The sequence below is a fragment of the Notolabrus celidotus genome, chromosome 10, assembly GCF_009762535.1.
Source record: "Notolabrus celidotus isolate fNotCel1 chromosome 10, fNotCel1.pri, whole genome shotgun sequence".
NCBI classification, from domain to species: domain Eukaryota; kingdom Metazoa; phylum Chordata; class Actinopteri; order Labriformes; family Labridae; genus Notolabrus; species Notolabrus celidotus.
The window spans coordinates 14758206-14782240 of NC_048281.1; the positions used below are offsets into that span (position 1 = coordinate 14758206).

Consider the following 24035-nt stretch of genomic DNA (forward strand, 5'->3'; position numbering starts at 1 on the left):
GCAGATGTTCCAGTTTCCTTTTTTTTTTTTTCAAGTTCAAGACATGAAGATTTATTCTTCCAGGGTTACAAGAATTCCTGATACTGACAGAGAGCATGTGACATGATCAAAATGGAAAGAAAAGCCTATAGATTATATCTACTATTTTTGCAGATAGAAAAGGACTTTCCTTCCCTTCTAGTGACTCAATGTAACTTCACGTTTTTTACCATGACTGACTGGAAAACCTGATTGGGCACAGGGCTGATCGTTGACGTGTGACAGGTTTTTTTTTTGCACTTGAGACACTTTTAACTGTCAACTTCCAAAGACTAAACACAAACAAATATCTGATTAACTTTAATTGAATTGTCTGAAAAGTTGACACTTAAAGTTTGGTTGATCATTTGTGAAATAAAACCCCCTGTGAGACAAAACTTCACAAAATTATCAATCAATCAATCTTTATTTGTATAGCGCCAAATCACAACAAACGTCATCTCAAGACGCTTTTACTACCATAGCAGATCTAGACCAGGGGTTCCCAAAGTGTGGGTCGCAAGACACAAATGGGGGGGTCATGAGATTTCTTCCAGAATATTTTTTTATTTAAGTTGTCTAAAAATAGTACATTTTACCCGTTATAGTAAAACGCGTCGACAAAAATAGTAGCCAAACTTGAAATAAAACCTTGAAAATAGAAAATGTAATGAGTTTTCTGTCTTTCTTTTTGCCAGATGACTCCTAAGTTTAGGGTTAGTGAACAGTGAATTATCAAAAGCATCAGTAGCAGCAGGGTAAGTCTTAACGGCACAGGAAACACAGACATGCTCATATAGGTGGAGTCATTTTCTGGAGACCAGCTTAATGAAGCCACATTAAATCACCATGAGGGACGGTAGGGGTCGCGAGTCTTTAGCACCAATATTTTGGGGGTCACAGGCTGAAAAGTTTGGGAACCCCTGATCTAGACCACTCTATGTCAAATTATGAACAGAGACCCAACACCAAGCCACCTTAATCCACCATGAGCATTGCACCTTGCAGTATTTAGCTAGTTACAGCGGCAAGGAAAACTTCCTTTAACAGGCAGAAACCTCAAGCAGAACCAGACTCATGTTAGACAGATATCTGCCTCGACTGAGTTGGGTCTGGAAAGAGGGATAGAGGAGAGAGACAGAGAGAGGGCGCGGTGATAGTGATGAGACAAGTAGTAGTAGCTGTTGGAGTCAAGCACGTCTGTATCAGCTGGAGTCTGGAACGTCCACAGCAGGAGGACGTCTACAGCAGCTCAGAAGAACCTACGAGACGATGGAGCTCAGGGACTCCAGAAAGGCCTATGGTTAGTAACATTCAATGGGACGGGTAGGGTTGAAGTAATGATGTTATACTGAAACTGCTTGTGGCCAACAATCTAATTATATCTGAAATACTGAACTTTCTCACACTGAATCAAGAGTTGAGATTTGCATCTGCATGGAAAGACTTGGGTGGAACACGCAGGTAAGCATGTTTCACAGCGAGCATGAAACCACACTCCTTCATGAAAACAACGTTTAGAAAGAACCCACAACAAACTATGTCAGCAAATACCTCACAGCAAGTTTTATTTATACATCCAAAAACAAAAGATCATTTTTCTCACACTATATACAGATATTACATACAGTGTTTGTACACATATTACATAATTTGTACACAAGAAAATATACATAAAAATGTAAACCTTTGTATACAAAAAATACCTTAGACAAAATTAAACAAGGACCAATAACAAAAGGTGACTAGATTAGCTCATCCTATCTTTAAAAACAGTAATACAGTACATTCAATGAGTATAGGAATTTGTCAGCCATTTCTGAATTCAAGCAGTTAAATGTGCCTACGAGCCCTGTTTTCATTTTGTTCTACGAGATTCTCCGGAGAGGAAACTGGTGCGGTGATTAATCTCATGCAATGTGGATACAGCAGTAATGCCTTGCAAACTTTTCATCCTTTTTTTCTTTTTTTTTTTTTAGATTCAACATTGTGTTGGGAGGGAGCATTGTGTCAATGATTATTAGTGGCAACACTGCAGTAACAGAGAGGCCCGGTTGTCTCTGGTGGAGCTACGGGTTTACACTTCATAGTGTGTTATCTCTTTGGAAGGGAGAGACAGAACTGGGCCTCCTCACAGCTGGAAAAGGGGTGAGGTGGGAGGGAGGGGAGGGGGTTCTTTAATGAGTGTCCAAGCAACAAAAAAAAAACAACAAAAACAACAACAAAAAAAGGCAAGACAGACAGGGGACACGTGAGACACCACCGACCTCCACCCGCTTCTGTGCAAATTAATGTTGGAAAAACAAACACAACTGTTTTTCTCCACTAAATGAAATGGTGAACTTTACGTACGTTCCTATGATTTTTACCACTGAGAATCAAGCCAGAATCCACCATAACCATGTCGAGATTATTATGAATGCTGCCCCATGCAATCTCAGACTTTTTCCTGGAGTTTAATAGCTATCAAAAAATATTCTCCATCAGAATACGAGTTAAAAACAAACCGACATCGTACACAGCATACAAACATTGATCCCTCCGACCTCATAAAGAACTCAACGAGCATTTTGATAGCCATTAAAAAACAAGAGACTCATTCTACAAGACACAGGTTCCACTGAATACATTGCAAAGAACAATTTCAATCCATTGCTACTCAATAATTCACCGACAAACCCCAAGATAGACTTCTACTCTATATACCTAATACTCAACAATGTCTGACGATCTGTCAATTGTGTCATATCTATTAAAAGCCATGGTTGGACTGCTGAATGCGTCGTGAACAGACAGTGGGAGGAGTTCTCTTTATGTAGAGTTCTCAACTTTAGTTAAAATCAATGCCAGGTTTGCGTTTAGCTTAAAACTCACTAAATAACTGAGTAACACAGACAGTCAACCCAACTTCACCTTCAGTGGAAATTTTAGAGTGAGTTTCCTTGAAGTCCTGAAACTGAATTTGCTTTCTCTATGCCAAGAAAGTCATTAAAGACCATTGTATATGTGGACCAGAGAGCACCTTTGGGAGTAGACACTTAAAGTCCCTGGATTGCGCCTTCATCACCCCAAACATTAACACTGAAAGTCATGTATGAGCCTTTAAAATCCACTCAAGAGCAGAAGTTAGGCTGACCTGATCGTTGATCTCGAGAGGCTCTACTTCTGAGAGAAACTGTTGTAACGTTAGAAGTTTAAAAACAGTTATAGAGGCCAAAATATCTTTCTGATCCATCCTAGAATCATTAAATGAAGCTACATGTAATGAGACCGATAAAATACTTTATGATGTTAGAGTTATGTTAATGTGTTTATTGCTTTAAGAAACTATATTTACCTTCAAGTGTCTACTAGGCCACTCAGAGTCCCACAACCAACGGTGAGGTCAGAGATATTTGACGTCTGAGCAAACCAATAAATGAGCACATAAACAGTATACACAATATAAAAAACAGCTGTTTAAAAGTATTTTGGTAAATCCACATGACCGTGAAATCTGACTCAGTAAGATTCTATATCATAACAGTTAAATAGCTCGAAACATAATGGGTCACAAAGATCACAACCAGTACTCTTCTTTTTCAGAGGGTGACAGAAGCAGTGTGAGGAACAGGTGGAGAAAGAAAAGAATGCGATGGCCATCTGAGCAAGGCAGGGTACAGTTGATCACTGACGACAAAGTGACCTCATAATCTCTGTTAAGGTCCTTCCACCTGTTTTCACCCGTTCACTTCATCACAGAGTGTCAATGCTCTCCCCTGCTGAGGAAAAACCACAAGGCATCAAACATGTGGACTCACGCTGACGTACAATCCCAGAGACCGTCTGGCTGCAGACTTTTAGAGAAGGAAACTAGAAAAAATTGAGGATAATCAGAGGTTTTGTGCAAATTCATTATCAAATAGTGCACTATTACCACATTGCACACATGTAGCAGATGGAGAGGATCGGTCTGCTGGATTGTAAGTGACTGTGAGTCCACACACGACAATGCAGCCGCTGCAGGGCCACCCTGCTCTCATTTACTCTGCGTGAAAGGTGGCGTGGCGCTTTTGGCACTTGCAGCGGTGGCACTAACTATTGTAAAGCCAGCGGGGGGCGCTGTGGAGCTGTGGCTGGGCTGCACGTCTTTCGGGATGCCACTGTGGGACGCCAATTGATGGCCAAAGGCAGCGCTGAACTGAGGGAGCTGTTGCTTGGGCTGAGTGGAGGTCAGGAGATCATGTGATGAGGACGAGGGGGCGGAAGGAGTCGTTAGGCCCGTCATCCCGCTCTGAGGCATCGCTGAGAGCGCAGCCATGGGCTGCAGCGTCACAGAGTGGGTGGTGGCCGGGGGAGTGGACAGCGAGGTGGATATGAGATGACTTTCTGATCCTATGAGATTGCCGAACTGCGCGGGGTCAGTTAGAGGGAGAGGGAGATTGTTCCATGATGAGCGCGGTGCCCCACTGAGAGGGACTTCCAGCAGTAGAGGGGGGTCAGTCTGGAAGGAGCCAGCATGGGGAGAGGATATGTGGTCACTGTATGGGGATGGCACATGCTCACTGCTGTAGTGGCTGCCTTGAGGAGACGACGTGGGTGCGTCTGACTTTGCCAGCACATGTGATGTGTGAGTCCGTGAGAACGTTCGCTCTGATATGGAGGTTTGGGTGAGCAGGGAGGTGGTGGAGGGGGCTATGGAAGAGGAAGAAGATGAGGTCAGGTTGGAGCAGGACGTCAGGGGCTGGTTAGTGGGCTGAGGTGTCGATGAAGGGGGAAACTGACCACCAGTTGACTGCAGTAGGTTTTCCTCGAGCTCCAGGCTGGTGAAGTTCTCTGTGGGAATGCGGCTGTTCAGCAGGTCCCCCATCCCCCCCGTCTGGACTTGACCAGGGAACACAGTCATGGCTCGGTGGTCCACTCCTTCAGAGGGGGCTAGGTCTCCTATAGAGGTCAGGCACACCAGAGAGTCTGGATAGGAGCCCATGGCCTGCAGAGCACGCACCAGCTCCTCAGCCACCTCTGTGGTGGGCAGTAACTCCCCGTTCTTACCTAAACAACAACAACAACAACAACATTATAAAATCGCCAGGACAACTATATTACTGTGCTGCACAAGTAAGAGCTGTATGACAACCTTCAAATAAGTCGAAGTCTTGCAGGTCATCAGGTAGTCCCGGCAACACATCGGAGAAATCCTCTTGGTTTAGCTCCAGGTCATTTGGAATGTCTGCCATGTCGTTAGTGATGTCATCAGGAAGCTCGTCTGTGCTCAGGTCTGGGGTTGAAGGGCTCCTGCAACAAACAAGACAAAAAATGTTAAAAAGAGGAAAGCATGACCTACCGCTCTGTGCTTAAAAGTACTCCCACACTTTGTTTTTAACTCTTCAGTGTAGAGGGACAAACCTGATGCTGGCCTGCGAGGGCATGGCAAGGCTTGTAGAAGGCATTCCCAGGTTCCCCTGCGGTAACGCTGGAGGGATGGGTTTCTGTGGCCTCCGAGGTCCTCTCCTCCTCTTCTTTTTGTGTTTTTTGGTGAGTGCCGGTGGTTTGGTCTTTTTACGTGGCTTTCGCTGTTGCTGCTGGTGCTGCACACGTCTATTACCGTCCCCTCGCAGGAAGTTATCCTGTGTGGAATATATGGAAGAGCAATGAGCCATCATGGAGCAGAACCAGGCAAGCCGTATCCCCCCTGTGTTCAGTCTTCATGCTAAGCTAGGTGTGCAAATATTTATGCTGCAGACAAGACTAGCATCAATTACCTCATTCAACTCTGTTGAATAAAAAGAAACAGAAGTATGACCAAATGCCAGACTTATACTTCAGAAGTTGAACTCACCATTTTTTTGGCATGCTCTTCACAGAGTGGTGTCTGGTGGGTGATATCAAACACAGGGATGGAGCACTGCTGACCATCTGCAAATTTGGCTGTGCAGCTTGCAAAGAGCTGCTGAGATCGATTCAGCAGGATATCTATATAGAACCATCAAGGAAATAACAGGATACCAGAGACAACAAAGGGCATGGGATTATAATAGAGCATCACATCGGGGGGAAAATGATACACAGCAGTGTGTCAAAAAAGCTGAAAAAGGGGCGCTGGTGGCCTAGCGGTCTAAGCGCCCCACATACAGAGGCTACAGTCCTCGTCGCAGGGGTCACCGGTTCGATTCCCGGCCGGTCGACCATTTCCTGCATGTCTTCCCCCACTCTCTACTCCCCATATTTCCTGTCTCTCTTCAGCTGTCCTATAAAATAAAGGCAAAAAGGCCAAAAATATAACTTAAAATTTTTTTTACAAAAAAGCTGAAAAATAGATAACACCAAACTTGAATGAGATAATGTGTCCCTGCCAAGCATGTACACTTGTAGCAACAGAGCTGAACAATTAATGTTGTGGTGGAAAGGATACGCTGAAAGCAGTGTTGAGTGAAGGGCAGTGCTCTGTTGGTGCAGGCCTGGCCCTTTGTTCTGCCAGTGCAGGTCCCTGGATCTGTCTTCTGCTGCCTTGCTGGAGAACTACTGCAGACACATACACACAGAAGAGTGTGAAAACAGCAGCACCTCAATGGTTGATCCATACATTTTGAATTAAGAGATGATGATTGCAAGATAAGAAGAGACACAATAGCTGAATTGATATAAGACACCAGATGAAGCACAACCTATTTTAAATCTGTGTTTTCAGATTTTTGTTTCTTGATGGAAAGTTTCTGCTGGTTAGAAAATGCAGACATTTAACACATTTGGCTTTCCCTTCTTGTTTTCATAGTCCTGTAGTTCTGAGGCACAAACAACAAACTGCTCTGAATGTTGTTGGATTACCTTGAGGAGCTTCGAGAGGCACCACGTAGCTCCTGGATCAGCTGCCCGGCACAGTCAGGGTTGTTACTGGCAGCATGCAGCAAGGCTTTGCGGAAGGCATAACGGTATCTCTTCTGGCGGATAAACGCCCTCTCCTCCCAGCACATATGCTTGTATTTCTCCCGGAGGTACGAGCAAAGCCGAAGTAGCCTTGATCGCCGTGAGGAGCCTCTGTCATCTTCCAGCCTGTTGATGCAAAAAAAATAATTATCAGCAGTCATGAAAAGAAGTGTCAGGTTACAGTTAAAACTGCAGAGTTAAATATTGGGGTACTAACCCATTCTGTGGTCTCCAAGAGCTCTGGTAGGGAACAAATGTCACAGCCTCTTCGTCATCATCATCAGCACTGTCTTCAGACCAGTCCAACCCTGGAAGACAACTCGTTAGAAGAGCTAATCTAAACCAGCAAACTCAAATTTTAAGTCCTACATCATAATTTAGGTATTTCAGTCATCCTAAACACATCTGATAAATGAATAAAAAGTAGCCACCTAGATGAGGAAAGAGGTCTCCGTGCTCCTGGTGTCTCTTGGCACAGAGCTGGACCAGGTGTTGCAACCTGGCCAGGCAGCTGGCTGAAGGGGAAAGGGCAGCCGGACGCATGACGACCACATGCCGCTGATTGCTGCTGCCACTGTCCTTGCAACTAACAGGCAAGTGAGTAGCAGTCAAAGGCATTTTCCTGCTGACTGATAGCCCAGAGGGTTGCACTGGACTGGGTGCTGCATTAGCAGGCATCCCTGGAGGCAGAAAGTTGACCGTCTGAGGTGGTGATGGATTGCATAATAAACCCTGCTGCTTTCCTGGGAAAATGAAGGAAGTCACACTGGAGTGATGGGGTGGCTGAAGACGACCTGACTGCTGCCGTGGGAGGTGAGTGTTGAGCGGCGAGGAAGGGTGAACGCGGGAGACAGGAGAGGGACTAAAGTGCTCAGGAGGTGGTTGGAAGAGGTCCGTGTCATGGCAGAGTTTCTGGTTGAGCACCAGGCGACTCTGCAGTTTCTTCTTGATGGCGTTGGTCTTCCGAGGAGTTCCCACTTCCTCGCCGTCTGTGTCATCTTCATAAAAGGCAAAAGGGTCCAGGAATTCCCCATCAGGGAGGGGTAACAGGCGTGTACAGGGGGGAGATGGTGGGAGTTCATCTAGACCATTGGGGGCTTTCAAGGCTAAAGAGGGCACAGTTATGTTGAGAGCAACTGACTCCAGGTGAGCCCGTGAGCGCATATCCTCCAAAGCATCATGTTTCTTTTTCCGTTCCTTCTTGGGGATAAAGCCCAGAACCTGCAGGTGGCTGTTACAGTATCTGAAAGAAAAAACAACATCCTCAGCATACTCTGCACACATTATACACAATGTTTCCTACTCAAATAAGGTGTGCACAAATATACACACCTGCGGTCCTCAGACTTAGGGATGGGGTTGGTACATCTCTGGCTGTTGTACTTGGCCACATATTCACATTGCTTGAAGGGGGCAGTCTTATCCTCCAAAACGTGCCGGATACAGAAAGCATAGCCGTTTAGTCTGCGCTGCTTGCAGAGCTTTGGGCTGTATGAGCACAACGGCTTATTGTCCACCTCTGAGAAGTGTATGTGTTTGCCTTCATACATCACGTTACTCTTGTTCGTGACAACATCAGCTGATGGGATAAAGTCAGGGAAAACCAAGAGTTACATCACGAACACTTCATACTACAGAGGTAACCATGCATGCACATACAGGGGGAAACAGTCACCTCTGTAGCAGCTGACTGCTTACCCAGCTTTCTGAGACCCCACATATTTATGCCTTTTAATTTAGTTTCATATGAATAAATTGTTTAGACTATAAATATTAAATATATAGTGAGCCAAAATTAACCCCATTTTCAAAAATATATATATTCCAGTCAAACATTGCCTGTAAATGTTATTTGCATTAATACCCTCTATTTTCCAGTGTCATAATACCTCATTGAGAAATGACTGGGAAATACAGAATAAGCAATTATATTCAAAAGTCCTTACAATTATCTTTCAAGATAGCACTTAAAAGATGATATGATTACAGTACGACACAAGAGAGCATGACAGCAGTCTACACGGCTAAGTTGAAAGTTATGAAACTGTCACTTGCTAGTGTGTTAAGTTAAACAGTTAATGTAGGACTAGCCTAATACTCAAATGAAGGAGTCGCCCTACTCTTTAAAGCATATAAACAAGTTAATTTTTTAAATGTTATGCCTCATGACAAATGAGCATTACAAATATGATACCACAGGTTTGTCACATTCAGTGGTGGACAGTAACAAAGTAAATGTACTTGAGTACTGTACTTAAGTACAGTTTTTGAGTATCTGTACTTTACTTGAGTATTATTTTTTGGGGAACTTATTACTTTTACTCCACTACATTCAGAAGACAATTATTGTACTTTTTACTCCACTACATTTCTATCAGTGCTCTAGTTACTCACTACTTTTGCTTTGAAGTCAGCTCATGAATTTCCTTCTCTTTTCTGGAAAATCTGATCTCCACGGTTGAACGTGGAGCAAACACAGAGCAAATTTCACTCAGATCAGGTAGTTCAGTTAGAGGTGGTAATGATGGCTATAATTCTCCACCTGAGCACCCATGGTCATATCTTCAGCCCGTGTTAGAGGTTTTTGAAAGGAAGAACGATACTTATCATTTGAAATGTTCTCCCTGTTTCCCACTCTGCCCAAACATACAAACATTCACTCTCCAACCTGAGAAAGTGTGTTGAGCTAAGTAACTTTGTTTAATTCCAGATGAACATTTTAAACTAAGTTGTCTGTGCTTGGAGTAACTTAGTTTCTATTTTTATTCCATGGTATAGTTTTTAGAGATTTCAAGTAATTGTTTCTAAATAAACATAATGGAACAGAATGTACTTCTATGTATTCTTGACTGCCATCATTCTTTGTGAAAATACAACGTTTTGAGATTTCATTAAGAAGAACTTTGAATACTTATTTCAAAAGCAAGAACTTCAGTACTTTAACTTAAGTAATAATCTGACAGAGCAACTTTCACTTGTGTTGGAGTAATATTTGACCAGGAGGATCTATACTTTGACTTAAGTAATGAAGCTGTGTACTCTGTCCACCACTGGTCATATTACACTGTAACTACAATTACAGCGGTAGCCTTTCAGCTTCAATATTAGCTTAGCTGCTAGATCTACTAGTAAAGTGTGTTTACAAGTTGGCTGAGTGTTTTACGGTCCTAGCAGCTCAGGTGACATTACCCAGGTACATACAGGTTGGGTTGATAGCCGAAAAGTAAACGATTTCAGGAAAAGACGGAGAACCGGACAGGCAGCTAACGGTTTCTAACATTTGCTAGCTTAACTACCATTTTAGTCGGGTGAGCTAGCTTGTTAGCTTGAGTCCAAGGCAAGCTTAACACTGAAATTAAAGATATACATGCAACACACATCCTTCTTAGTTCTATAATAAATGATCTTATCCAAATTGACACGGGTGAACATGTTAAAACAAACACACAGACATAAAAAGTCTAATTTGGTGGTACGCTAACAAGCTATCAAGGCTAAAAACACAGAATAGTAGGCGGTAGCTAACCAGGAAACGGAAACATTAGCGAATGTAACACTATAAAGGTTTATTTTCACTTCAGTTTTGAGCAGGAAAATTCAGACATAGTCTAGAAATAAACCAAATAGTGGATAACCCGCGTTCAGAAGATTTTTGTGTATATAAGCAAGGTATATAATAAGCAAATACTCTCAAACAAAGGGTCTAAATACAAGGCTTTAAGGCCTGTTCACGAAGGCCTTCATAATAGTCGATATGAATGATAGCCTCTATCGTTACATAATGTGACATTAGCGGTCTACAGACCTTAAAATTGTTAACGTTGCTCAGCTTTCCACTTCTGCTTGTGACAATGAGTCATTCGGTCATAACATAATTCACAAAATAAATGAGTCATTATTTGAAGGCCTCTTAGCTCTGATAGCCCAGCGGCCTCCAGTTGAACTTCCAGGCCGGCTGAGGCCTGAGTGAGACGGTGACCACAGAAATCGAGACCGAGGCTGGATGCAGTTTCGCTTACCTTGAACTGGTATGGGCTGTGTAAGGTATTCGCTCCAGATAGACGGCCGAAAACACTCCTAGGATCAGCTAGGCTATTTGTGTGTCGATATACGAGATAGGAAAGTAACAGTGATCTTCATCGAGCTCGGAATATGTAGAAATAAGGATGCATGTAAATATATGCTATCCAGAGCAAATTACAAGCCGAAGGTAGGCTGCTGAGGATTTTTGTTGGATCCACAGCAGACTCCTCACAGCACCACTACAGGCACTGCGGGGACATGACAACAATCCGCTCAACAACAACAACCTATCCTACCATATTGGAAATTCAACTTTGTTAAAAACCCCAACAGTGTGTCATGTTAGTGACTTCATGATGGAAATTAGTTTGTTTTAGGGCATTGCCCTTTACAGTTTTCCACGTTTAAAACGGCTGAGGCAAATCATATATACTGAGAGGTCCGGCAAAGTGTTGAAGTGAGTATTCCACCTGGACTACGGCTATCGTCTTCCATATGAATGAGTTACTAGCTCTGCTGCCACAGTGTTACCGGCTGATCACTGATGAGGAATCACGTGCCAAGCAGAATCAGAAGCTTGGGCTGGAAAAGTTTACTATCACCACGAAAACACAATCGAAATATACAAAAATAAAGGAAATATTTCAGTTGGGCTTTTGCAAATATATTACACTTACTACAGAAAACTGTTTTATTAATTCTTATACAAATGACTGAACTCAATATATTCAATATATCTTCAGGAAAATATACTTTTTAATGCTGGAAGATAAAACACAGTTTTTTTTTACCTTAGAAGGAATGGGATTTAAAACCTTTGGTCACAGCTACAAATAAGTGCATGTTAAAACTGTCTCTGGAGATATCATTAACCTATGCTTACATTTTCATGTTGCAAGTACACACATTTCTGTAGGTTAATAAAGTGAGTTAGTTCCATAATTTATGTAAACGGTGCAGCATCTGTTATTGTCACACATTTGCTATAGTAAAACACAAGTGCAAATAAATAGGTTTCTAGGGAATGTGCAAACAGCAGAGTTGTGCGTATATATTTTTTTTTTCAGCCAGTGATGTATAGATGGCTATTCACTGAGATTTAACATATGGCAGGCTCATCCACAGCTTGTGCTCCCTCTGTGACAGCTTTCACACACTTGGCCATCGTCTGGGAGGCTCTGCTTATCGGATCTGTGGGTAAAGATGGAGAACAGATTTAGAGTCTGTACATCTAAACTACTATAGAAATCAGTATATTAACGGGTCTAATTAAAATTGAATTGGTCCTTATGTTCTGAATTTAAAAAACAATTTACACATTAGATATAAAGTTATGAAGTTGAATAGAGATTTACATTTAAAACAGTTATATAGAAAAGAATACCTTTATGATACTATATGGTTTTGCAAAAACAAAAGGCTTCATATTATGCAGCTGTGATAAACTAACATTAAAAAATTCACTTGTAATCCTCAAAGCACTTCTAAAAGTCTTTTTTGGCAGTAAAATAATTCAGGATTAAATTTCTCATGCTTTAATATTCTTTAAATTTTTTTGTATAAAAATCTAGTTATGTAAACCAGATTTTCAGAATCAAAGCAGATAAGCAAGTAATATGTTACTTATTTGGAAAATGTATGTCATTATTAGACTAAAATACTGTGTGAGTGTGTGTTTTGCTGTTATTATTATATCTTATTAAATCCAATTATTTTTTGTATGTTGTTATTATTCTCAAATTAGTCAAGTTGCATTTTATGAAGTGTTTAACATATTTGTTTATGATTACCTTTTGTTTCTGAGTAGGTAAACTCCAGATACATTATGCTTGCTGGGATAAAGGTAAGACGTTTTTAATGGTTCCTATGTCATTTTGATTGCTACAATGTTGCTTAGCTTTCAAACAACAGCAGTACGTTTTTTTTTCTTTTTCTAATGTAAGCACACCACTTAATTCAATTGGCATCTTCCTTCTTTTGGTGACTGGTGTAAACTGGATATCTTAAAAGTGTTTTTTCTGTAATGTTTCTGTCAAGAAGTTTTGGAAATCTTTATTTGATTTAGATCGAAGCCTGTGTAAAGTCGGTCAATAAGGTCAATAGGGCACACTGCAAATCAGCTTCAACCATAAAAGCAATAATATTCAATATAAGTGTGACTAATTGGGTTCATAATGAAGTTTATGAGGATATCCACAACACAGATAACCTACCTGTCATATAGAAGTCCTTCACAGTGAGCTGTGAAGGGACTAAAGGTTCAGGGAGGACAGCCTGGTTCACAGCCTAGAAGACAAAAGCCAGATGTCACTATCATAGAGGAAAACAGAGGGAAGTAAACTAAGTTATCTGATAGCAAACCAGAGTAAAAGAACTGCTGACCTTTGACAGTTCATTAGCCTGTTTAAAAAAGTTGGCCTCCTCAACGTCGTCATATCGGACCAGATTTGGGGAAACTTCTGCCAGTCGATCACGCACTTCATCAAGGGTGTCATATGGTAGAGTCACTCCAGCAAGCTTAAAAGAAACAGACATTAGTCTTGTGTCTTATTCACTTTCTTCACAAGGATGATCTTTTACAACAGTTCACCTCTGATATGGCCCTGATAATCTTCCAGTCCTCCCTAGCCATGCCTGGAGAGGTCACAGCAACCTTAGTCTGCTGGGCACGGCCTTCCGTGTTCACATAGGTGCTACATTTCTCAGTATATGCCGCTCCAGGAAGTATGATATCAGCCATTGTTGCGCCAACATCTCCGTGGTGACCTGGGAAGTTTGGGTACAGAGAATTGAAACACTCTTAATAAAGAAACAACATTTTTACAAAAGATATTCACTTATTTGATCTCTTTGTGATGGGAGACAATAGGTGTTCAACTTGGTTTAAAAAAGTGACTGTGAAGCATAAAGCATCTGCCTTCATTTGGTTACTTTAATCATTCATTCAGGTATTTCCTTTTTCTCATGTAAAATGGAATTACGCTGCCTCTCAGCTGCCATACATAAATTAATGCAAAGAAAGAGTTTCTGCTGTTGTGCAGTACAATAGCTGACCTTGATAAATTATGAAGCTATCCTTGGGAAGATCTTGGCGAGTAATGCAGCCGGAGTCAGCTCCTAGCAGGAACAGAACTTTGGGTGGGTTCTTTCTGACAGCCTCCACTCCTGGCTTGTACCCAAGATCAAGAGCAGCCACTTGACTGGCAACCCTAAAGTCAAAGACAAAACAACAACACACTTAAATACCCTTTTGAGCACTGTACTGTTACTGTTAACCTCCTGGCTACATTTCCAAGACAATGACCTGTGAAGCACATTGAGAACCTTCCAGGTTTCCTCAACGCCACTGCTGACGCGAGCATTCTGAGAAATGGTTGACACAGCAGCCATTATCGCAGCCCCATCCTCTCTCTGCAGGCAACTGCTTCCAACCACAACAACAGGACGCTTGGATTTAGCCAAGACCTTCAAGAGCAGATAAGAGACAAAAGCCAAAGTGAGGACATTCACATGGACTGATCACAGTCATTGCATTCTGACATTTCCTGGAGTGTTACCTGGGAAAACTGATGAGATCCTGCTGCAATTTCTTGTAGAACAGTGCCAGATTCTCCAATATGGTCGTACGTGTAACTTAGGTCCACACTCTTCCCTACAAGAGCCACTTGCAGCTCATTGTGAAGCCAGCTGAATCAAAGATACCAAGCTCATGTTAAAGCAGCATGTTTATGTTTAATATACATTATATTCCATATTTACAAATTTGACGCATACTTTGTGCAGACTTTATTTCCATTTACCTTACCCTTTTCTGATTCGAGCATTAAACAGAGGAGCCTCATAGCGTGGGTTTGTCCCAACCAGAAGCAGCAGGTCAGCTTCTTCAATGCCGGCAATCCCAGTGTTCAGAAGATAGTTTGAACGCAGGTCAGATCTAAAGAAACCAGGGTAATCACAAGGGTTACACCAACTTTTAGTGCACCTGGCTTTTTCTAATCCTTGGAAAATTTGACTCTCTTTATGGTCTTACCCTGCTCCAGCCATTGGGAACACCTCCTCTGTGCACAGGCTGTCACTGTTCAAATGATTTAGCAAGTCTTTCAGAGCAATAAGAGCCTCTGCATCTGCCAAGCCTCCAACAACAGCAGCAACTTCATTGCCCTTTACTCCCTGCAACTGTCAAATAAAACAGATGCTAGGTTGGAGACATAAGTTGCAAATGATCATACATTGTTATGGGTCATTTTATCATAAATAACATACTGTTCCAGCAACTCGAGTCAGCACATCCTCCCAGGTTGTAGGGACCAGCTGCCCAGACTCATTTTTCACCATCGGCTGAGTAAGCCTCTGCCTCTTGAGACCATCATAAGCAAATCTGTCAGGACAGAAGCAACAAAGACTTCAGCAATAATGCAAAAAAGCTATGAAAATCTACACCTGTGAAGAGCTTTGTGTGATCAGTCAGGAACCTGGTTTTGTCTGAAATCCACTCCTCATTAATATCCTCATTAAGACGAGGCAAGATTCTCATCACCTCACCCCCACGAGTGCTCACAACAATGTTGCTACCCACAGCATCCAAAACATCAATGGATTCAGTCTTCCTGCAGGAAAAACAATGATAGTACATGAGTATAAAAACTAATCTTTCATCTCACAAGGTTAATCATATGTTGAGTAACATTTGTGAAACCTGGTCTCCCAAGGGCGAGCAGTGAAAGCATATGGTTTGGAAGTCAGGGCTCCCACTGGACATATATCGATTACATTCCCAGACAACTCAGACATGAACATCTTCTCAACGTAGGTCCCAATCTGAAGGTCATTGCCTCTACCAGTGGTACCCAGATCCTCCACTCCGGCAATCTCACTGGCAAAGCTGTGGTAGCAAAAAATGACTTAATTCTTATTTTCTCATACTAAAGTTAACCAGCAACTCGATATAATCTAGATATAATTGATGTGTGGCTCACCGCACACAGCGAGTGCACTGGATACAGCGAGTCATAATGGTTTTAATGAGAGGCCCAATGTTCTTGTCCTCTACAGCTCTTTTGCCCTCTGTGAAGCGGCTCCTATCACTGCCAAACTGCATGGACTGGTCCTTAAAACAAAATAATATTCAGTTTCTTAGTTAAGAAGGTCAATTGTCAAGAAAACAACGCCTGACACACAATCCAAGAGGAAAATATCTGTAAGCTGGTGATTTTTGTACCTGCAGATCGCATTCTCCCCCCTGATCACAAATTGGACAGTCTAATGGATGGTTAGCCAGTAAGAACTCCATCACGCCCTCTCTATGTCACATGAGAAACCAAAAATAAAAATCCTTTAAGATTACCTGAGAAACATGAAGCTTACACTGTCTCACTCGAGAGTTCAATCCTACCTGGCCTTTCTTGTTTTGTCAGAGTTGGTTAAAATGTTCCATCCCTTCATGACTGGCATAGCACAGGCTGCCACTGGCTAAAGATGAAAGACAAATGATTACTGCAAGAATGCAAAAAACATAAAGGGGGACAAGCTTGTCTACCAAAAATAGAAACAAGCACACACATACTGTATATACACTCTATAAACATACCTTTGGAACTTTCTCTATTTCCACAAGACACATGCGACAGTTTCCAGCCACTGACAGGCGCTCATGGTAGCAGAAGCGAGGAATCTGCATTCCTACCTTCTCACATGCCTGTGACAAAATTGAGTCACAGCTTTAAATCAGATATTTTGATTCAAGATGACACAAAATTTGCTATCTTAACAAACTGTGCATGAACAAACCACTTCACCTGCAACACAGTGGTCCCTGGCTCCACCATGACAGGTGTCCCATCCACAAATACCTCCAGGAGGTTAGTGGCAGCACTTGCTGCAGTCGCTGCATTGCGAGCTATAAGCACAGTCAGAAAACAATAATGCTCAATAAAGGATGCAAACCCATTTTTAAACCTTAGTTTTTATTTCTGTAACTACAAACTTTTAATTTATTTTAACAAACTGAGTTTTAATGACATTTTGTAACTTTCTTGATATTAGATTTTAAAATATCATATGTTTTCATGCTTATGTTTGTTTAATGTCATATTTTAAATTGGACATTTTCCGACATGGTATGTCGTTATGGAATTAACCTGATATTGGATCTACAATTACATGTTGGGCCATCGGGCACCCTGGGGCGGTGTCAAGAGGTCTGAGCCAGCTTTGGGCTGTGACTCGACACAGAAAAGACTCAATGTGTGAGTCTTAATCCTTGGAAAGAAGTTCTGAGATGAAAGAATAATTAAAGAGTTCATTTCGGTTAAGACAAGATCAGTTGTGATTCTGTGTCCGGCGGGACAGTAAGTCTCTGCAAGTTACGGACTTCAGAGCAGTGATGGGGGGCTGATTATTTATAATAATCCCTCCTAATTTAAATAAATAATAAGACCCAACACTATTTACTATTTATGTTAAGTTACATAAGTACAGAGAGAGAGAGAGAGAGAGAGAGAGAGAGAGAGAGAGAGAGAGAGATGAGCATACCGCATCAAGTGAGGACATTGAGATATGCTGTATGGGTGACACCATTGTTTTAATGCGTATAAAATATGTAATATATATAATATGTAAAGAATATAATATGTAATGAATATATATGTAATGCATGTGTATAAATCTTATGTGCTTTGGCAACATGTCATGTTTTTTGTTGGTTGTTACTGTTTAACTCTGTAATGCACTTTAAATTGCTCTTTGTACGAATAGTGCCTTGCCTTGCCTTCCTTTTCATCCAAAGACCATTGAGCAGTTACATCAATTACTATCATTTCTATTCTATCACACCTATAACAATGACCTCCTCTTTTATTTTTAATAAAGACTAGTTATTCTCACTGTCACCAAAAGCTTAACTGAACCAGCTACAGCCTGGTACCAAATACAGTAGCTGACCAAGCTGTAATCCTGTCTGTAATCCACCAGTGGAACAAACTGACGAGGTTCGTGGTTTTAACTAAACTCAACACACACAGTTCACAATGGATGCTCTGGAGAAGTAGGCTACAGGACACAAAGGCATGATCAATTAACCAGTTGAAGAAGTGATATATGTTACCATTGTTCGTGGCCGCGCCTCCTTTGGAAATAGCTGCTGGAAGAAGACTCCGACTCACAGCAGACAAACGCAACATGCTGCAAGAGAGGCAGAGAAGCAACATCATTACACTGTGTGCTCACTTCATACTCCAGAGAGTGTCAACGAACCTTTAAGTTATTCAAAGCTAGTGTTTAATGTTAAACCTGGATGTAAGTAATGCATTTAAAAAGTCTGGCTGACATTATAACACAAGAACCGTGTAGAAACAGTACAACTATGATGTGACGTATTTTAAAATAACGTCTTAACTATACAGGGTGCAGTTTACTCTATAACACCGGTGTAAACAAACAACGTGTTATCGAATGACATGTGGGGTAATGCTAGGAAGTTACTGACATGTCAAACAGTTGAATAAATATGATGTAAGCTAAGGTAAATGTTAGCAATATTTATGCAGCATAATTGTCAGTTTGCAGCACTGACGTGTTCTTACGTTACTCTCCTCTTTAACATACTCTCACCGCGTTAAAGTATTATTATTATAAGTATTATTATTCATGTGGTTGAACCTTATTCATATAAAGTTAGCATACCCTGCTACAAACAAGCTAACAGAGACCAAAGTCAACTGAATCCCCATCGGCCAACTTTACCCTTTTATTCCTCTGTAGAAGTGACATCCAACATGCATTCAGCAAATGTGCCCTGGCATCAAAATACCTTTACATGTAATGTTGTTATATGGCCATAACGATGCGATGAGCATTCCCTTACCTTGTCAGTGTTTGTCCTCATGAGACTGCCCGAGACGCAGATTGCGCACTGTCTTGTTATTATGCTGCGTCACGGATTAAGTAATCCTGTGTACTATAATCCAAATGGGTCAGGCTTTCTCTCTTTAAATACTTACTTGTCTAATCGTGCAGTTATTCAACACCTGCCTATACACTCTTCATTCAAACCTTTTTCTTTCCAGCTATCTCATTTACATGAATGTGTGACGGGCTGTGATGACAGACTGCGGTGGTGTAGCAGTAACAGGAGGGTTTCCCCCACACACCCCTCAGATCTGATCGGGGCAATTACACAGAGTGTTCAAAATTATTATGCAAGTTGCATTTTTGTGAATATTTTAAAAACTATGTCAACAGTCGTTTTCAAATTTGTCAAGAAGTCAGATAGTGAATATATTTCTTCAACTGTGTGTTTAAAATGATTCTTTTCAAATTACGTTGGCTGTGTTTTTAAATAAATACAGAATCTGCAGAAATGAGCGTGCCAAATTATTATGCAAGTTGGTGATAAGAGCATATAACTTGTGACAATTAAACAACAGGAATCATTTTAAATGTTCTATTGATTGAAAATAATAACATTTACTACAACTGTATTCAAACTTCAACAAAAACAAGTTTTCTTTACATTTGTTTACAAAATAAAACTGTTAATGTCTTTAAAACATTTCAAATCTAAAGTGTTTCTCAAATGTCCAATATAACCTAATTTTCTTTCAATATTATTATTTTCAATTAATAGAACATAAAAAATGGTGCCTAGTTTTTTAATTATCACAAGTTATATGCTCTTACCACCAACTTGCATAATAATTTGGCACACTCATTTCTGCAGATTCTGCATTTATTTAAAAATGCAGCTGAAAAGCATCATTTTAACAACACAGTTGAAGAAATATATTCACTATCTGACTTCCGAGCAAATTTGAAAATGACTGTTAACATAGTTTTTAAAATATTCACAAAAATGCAACTTGCATAATAATTTGGAACACTGTGTATTGTCCATTTATCAGTGTCAATGAGCCACAGAGGATCACAGTTACTCTTTAGTTTTCATTTGAGTTCCATAGATTTAAGTTTTTTTATGAGAGTACAATTTTCACTCTGTCAATATTTGACATCTGAGTGTTGTTTCAGGGACATTCCTGACACAGGATGGAGCGCTATCCTTAAGATCACAGTTAAGTAATCTTTACAAGTCAGAGTTCAGCAGTGAGAAATAACAGGAAATGACTGAATTTGTACAAAGACCCTCGGGAAATGGAAGGAAATGCACATCTGTGTTTGTGTCAGGCATGCGTATATCCACCTGGAAATCTGCTTTATACATAAAACATCAAAGGTTACCATAATGAGGCAACAATGACAGAACCAGCTTGCAACAATTAAATAATTAAATGAAGGTGAACAAACAAAGCACGATAGATTTTCTGAAGAAAGTATATATTTGTCATATATTAGAGTAAAACATCTATAAAGCTCTGGGCTAGTTTAAAAATCTTACAATATATTAAAAGGTGAGTAGCAGCAGTTATATACAAAATATATAAAACTATATAAACACAATGTTAGAATACAAATACACTCATCATGTTATGTACACATACACTCCAACAACCAAAGATGCCATCCTTCACAAGTACAATTTTAACACATTTTGTGTTATCATTTTGTAAATATATCTTTGTTACAACAAAGTTAACAGTCAGTTAATTGTGACTCATAATTTAATTTGACAAAGTTTTCCAAAGCTCGTCAAATTCCTTTTTTATTTGCCAATGCAAAAACGTTCAGTGTACTATAATATCAGATAAAGAAATTTAAGCAGCAAATTCTGACAGTCAAGAAGCTGGATAACAGTAGAATTACAGGTGAATATATTACATTTTAAACATTACTTTAGCCTTAGCATTACTTTATGTCGCTTTGGTTATGCAGTAGGGGAACAGATGATACAAACTCAGTATGCACAGTTCAACTTTGATTTTCCATATAAAGTAATAACTCTGTCAAATAAAAAAAGGAAAATCTTAACACGGAGCTGGAAAGAACAGCAGTAATAACCATTCGTTGTCCAAGTAACAGCCAGTCATGTTTTTCATGGACCACTTCTACGGTCTGATTATGGTTGTAATCATAGAGTTGATGACTCCACAGAGTTCTCTGGCACACCGTCCTGGTGAACTCCTGGCACAGACTCCATCTCAGTGGCAGAGACTGATTGGCTGAGCTCTCTCAGTGAACTCTTAGTAATGTTCAGGCATGCACGCTTCAGGATATGACGCACTTTTTTACCCAGGAGCATATACAGCAGGGGGTTAATGCAGCTATTAAAAAAGCCTAGACTGGTGGCGAGAGGAAAGCCAGCTTTCAGTATGTTGTGAAGGGACATTGAGGAGTGTACAGATAACTCCATCAAGCTGAAAGTATGAAAAGGTGCCCAGCATATAAAGAAGGCCAGAATCACAGCTGAGACTGTTTTGGAGAAGCTGGAGAAGCGAACCAAGCCCCCAGATTGTTTCACTCTGATTGTCAGAAGTATGCCTGTCACACATATCGCCGTAAAAGGCAAAAGGAAGCCAACAGTGGTACGAATGACCACTATAATAACGTGTCTCATGATTGCTGTTTGTGCATTTTTGTCGTGGAAGTTGTTGAAGCACACCACCTTGTCATGCAAGCGCATTGTGTCACGAAAAATAAGCGCAGGGCAGCTCAAGGCAGCAGCTAGCACCCATATGCACCCACATACAACCCAGGCTCTTCTTACAGTGCGGTGCTTCTGTGACCAGTTGAGGTGGACCAGAGAAACGTATCTGTCTATGCTGAGCACTGTGAGGAAGAGCACACTGGCATACATGTTCATCACAGACACAAATGAGTTAATCTTACACATGACCATGCCAAAGTCCCAGTGGAAGTCCCGAAGGATGTAATCAATGTAGAAAGGCAGAAAAAGCACAAAAACGAAGTCTGCAATGGCAAGATTTAGCAGCCAAACACTGTTGATTGTCCTTTTGCTTTTAAACGCTGTCACCCAAATGACAGTCCCATTTCCAATCAGGCCGAGCATGAAGGAGATTATGTAGACGACCACTGAGATAATGTGCATAGTTTCCTTCTGCCTGTGTTCCACTTTAAGGTCCTCCAAGTCACCGTATTCCAAGTCATATTCATAGGTGTAATTTCCATAGTCCTCGCCAGTGTCATCCATTCTTTCAAAAAGCTCTGTGGGGAAATTTTCTGTGTGAAGACAAACTTCAGAACAATCTGCATGCGTTACAATCAATCGTTTACATGTTGTCTCACCTCACACTGTTTGTTTTTTATGCGGGGCTGCTCTCCAGGATGATCCAGACGCCTGTCTTGCCCTTCTTTCCGATCATTCAGTTCCTGTGTTGTAGTTATGGCTGGGTGTTTCCCGAGTAGCTCTAGAACATAGTGTCAACATCCATTTGGATCAGTGAGATGCCCAAACCATGAGGCTGAGAGAGAGCCCTCCAAGGATGATTCATATTGTTTTTTGTGTAAGTAAACACAGAAGAACTGTTTTGTTCCATAAAGTCAATGCAAAAGCACAATGTCAATGTGAGAGTGATAAAAAATACTGTGGCATATCATTGTTTTTCTTTTCCAAGGTTATTACAAACTCGGCAAGTGGAGGAGAGGTTATATTTTAACACACATCACTTCTGTTTGTATCATTTTCAAGGCGTACTGAGCAAGACAAAATTTTGACTTAAGTCACATTTCACCCAAAAATGTATTATCCATTCATATAAGATGTAAGAAATATTTAATAAACATTGAAAGCCAATTTTATAGCAAATAATAGAATGAAAAAGGTCCTAAACTTTCAGAACAACACTAAAAATACGAGGTAAATCTCAATCTGGATGTGAGAACATTAAACATTGCTCAATAATAAGACTGATCTGTAATATTTACCCCTAAAAATGTTGAAAAAAGTGCTTTAACATCAGAAACTATAAGACTACATGCTGTGTGCAGAATCAGTGCAATCAACACACAGGTTATAAGAACAATTCATCAGAAACTGGAAAGCTATTTAAAAAGATACAGAAAAAAAATTCAGTAAACAATAGAGTTACAGAAGATTAAATAGAAGCACATTAGACGTAAAAGGAACATATTAATTTAACTGGGCAGAGCACCATTAATTGAAAAGTATTTAAAAGGACTACTTCAAGTACTTCAATCTAAACGGACACAATGCTGGATTATCTGTCAGTAACTACAATCAGAAAGTCGATATCTACTTAGAAATCTCAACAGACATGCAGAAACATTGATTATGTAACAAATAACTAGCCTTCGATTAAGAATTAACTGTTCACAGCATAACAAATGCCACATACACACCATCAGCATACTTGAAGTTAAAACATGAATAGCTTTTGTCTAGATTTGAGGACCAGAATGCATGGCTTACCCTAAAACGCACCGCTCCCCTTTAGTAGTGTTTCTGATTAAAACTCCCACAGCTCCCGGATCCAAGTGGTTGCTAACTTAGCCTTTGTAGCTCCGTGTCTGCCGGGCCTCGTCCCTGACTCCCCACTCCTTCGCTGACGTTTCTGCAGCATGTGTGTAGTCTTTCCGTGAGTCCATCCAAGTTATACTGTGTTGCTGTGGAGGGACTGTGGAGGGACGGTGGAGCTGTGAGATGTGCAGTGGGCGCGCCGGGCTGACGCGTCAAACACCACAGACTGAGGAGAAGTTATTGGTCAGCCGCACGGAATGAAGAATGCTTTCATTCAGAGGAGCTGCGGCTGCTTCTCATAACAGCAGGGGAACCCTCAGCGCATGTCTCCCCCCCACCCCCAGTGGATAAACAGAAAAGTTTTGAATGTTGCACATTTTCTTATTGACATATTGACTCCCCTCTCCACACATAACACTGATTCATGCAGTTGAGCCAAGTTAGAGAAGGTGTTTTTGCCACTTTGCTTCTGCAGGTCTGGAGATAGTATTAAAATTCTTTACTAATGTCAAATCAGTTATACCTTACTGATACAAAACAACTCTCATGAATGTAAAACTATGTAGCCTACTGAAAACAGTGTGTATGGTAAAAGTAGGCAATTACTGACACCTCACTGGGGGGGGAAAAATCATCATTACAAGTAAAAGGCCTGCACACACACACACACACATACACACGCACACACACACAAAACTTGTACTAA

The 24035-nt window shown here is 40.8% G+C and overlaps 3 protein-coding genes across 4 annotated transcripts; all 3 read right to left on the reverse strand.

Moving 5' to 3' along the window:
* Positions 1-1561: 1561 nt before the first annotated feature.
* Positions 1562-11483, reverse strand: LOC117819958 (INO80 complex subunit D). Of its 2 annotated transcripts, none has more exons than XM_034693515.1 (10): positions 10941-11483; positions 8254-8500; positions 7353-8164; positions 7139-7229; positions 6823-7047; positions 6410-6516; positions 5837-5970; positions 5404-5624; positions 5135-5292; positions 1562-5049 (listed from the first exon to the last, which is right to left on the reverse strand). In XM_034693515.1, the coding sequence occupies exons 2-10, from the start codon at positions 8469-8471 to the stop codon at positions 4037-4039; spliced, it is 2979 nt and encodes a 992-aa protein (XP_034549406.1). In that variant the 5' UTR covers positions 8472-8500; positions 10941-11483; the 3' UTR covers positions 1562-4036. The 2 variants fall into 2 exon arrangements, with proteins under 2 accessions (XP_034549406.1, XP_034549405.1); XM_034693514.1 differs by having other exon boundaries at positions 6410-6519; positions 10941-11482.
* A 128-nt stretch (positions 11484-11611) lies between these two features.
* LOC117819959 (NADH-ubiquinone oxidoreductase 75 kDa subunit, mitochondrial-like) lies at positions 11612-19249 on the reverse strand. The gene is made up of 19 exons (XM_034693517.1): positions 18806-19249; positions 18047-18123; positions 16740-16840; positions 16532-16639; positions 16337-16413; positions 16163-16244; positions 15921-16051; positions 15641-15826; positions 15417-15551; positions 15208-15322; positions 14975-15120; positions 14750-14878; positions 14502-14631; positions 14249-14409; positions 13999-14153; positions 13535-13710; positions 13327-13461; positions 13158-13230; positions 11612-12135 (listed from the first exon to the last, which is right to left on the reverse strand). The coding sequence occupies exons 2-19, from the start codon at positions 18120-18122 to the stop codon at positions 12044-12046; spliced, it is 2208 nt and encodes a 735-aa protein (XP_034549408.1). The 5' UTR covers position 18123; positions 18806-19249; the 3' UTR covers positions 11612-12043.
* Positions 19250-20254: 1005 nt separating this feature from the next.
* Positions 20255-23665, reverse strand: gpr1 (G protein-coupled receptor 1). Its single transcript, XM_034693962.1, has 3 exons — positions 23282-23665; positions 22138-22259; positions 20255-22056 (listed from the first exon to the last, which is right to left on the reverse strand). The coding sequence occupies exon 3, from the start codon at positions 22040-22042 to the stop codon at positions 20963-20965; it is 1080 nt and encodes a 359-aa protein (XP_034549853.1). The 5' UTR covers positions 22043-22056; positions 22138-22259; positions 23282-23665; the 3' UTR covers positions 20255-20962.
* Between the last annotated feature and the right edge of the window lie 370 nt (positions 23666-24035).

Excerpts from the sequence above, each read along its gene's own strand:
- LOC117819958 (XM_034693514.1), bottom strand. The coding sequence starts at position 8,471 with ATGTATGAAGGCAAACACATACACTTCTCAGAGGTGGACAATAAGCCG. Across the intron at positions 7,230-7,352 it reads AGACCTCTTTCCTCATCTAG|GGTTGGACTGGTCTGAAGAC; the intron begins GTGGCTACTTTT and ends GTTGTCTTCCAG. Across the intron at positions 6,520-6,822 it reads GCCTCTCGAAGCTCCTCAAG|TAGTTCTCCAGCAAGGCAGC; the intron begins GTAATCCAACAA and ends ATGTGTCTGCAG.
- LOC117819959 (XM_034693517.1), bottom strand. The coding sequence starts at position 18,122 with ATGTTGCGTTTGTCTGCTGTGAGTCGGAGTCTTCTTCCAGCAGCTATT. Across the intron at positions 16,245-16,336 it reads GACAAAACAAGAAAGGCCAG|AGAGGGCGTGATGGAGTTCT; the intron begins GTAGGATTGAAC and ends CATGTGACATAG. Across the intron at positions 15,121-15,207 it reads TGACTCGAGTTGCTGGAACA|TTGCAGGGAGTAAAGGGCAA; the intron begins GTATGTTATTTA and ends TTTATTTGACAG.
- gpr1 (XM_034693962.1), bottom strand. The coding sequence starts at position 22,042 with ATGGATGACACTGGCGAGGACTATGGAAATTACACCTATGAATATGAC.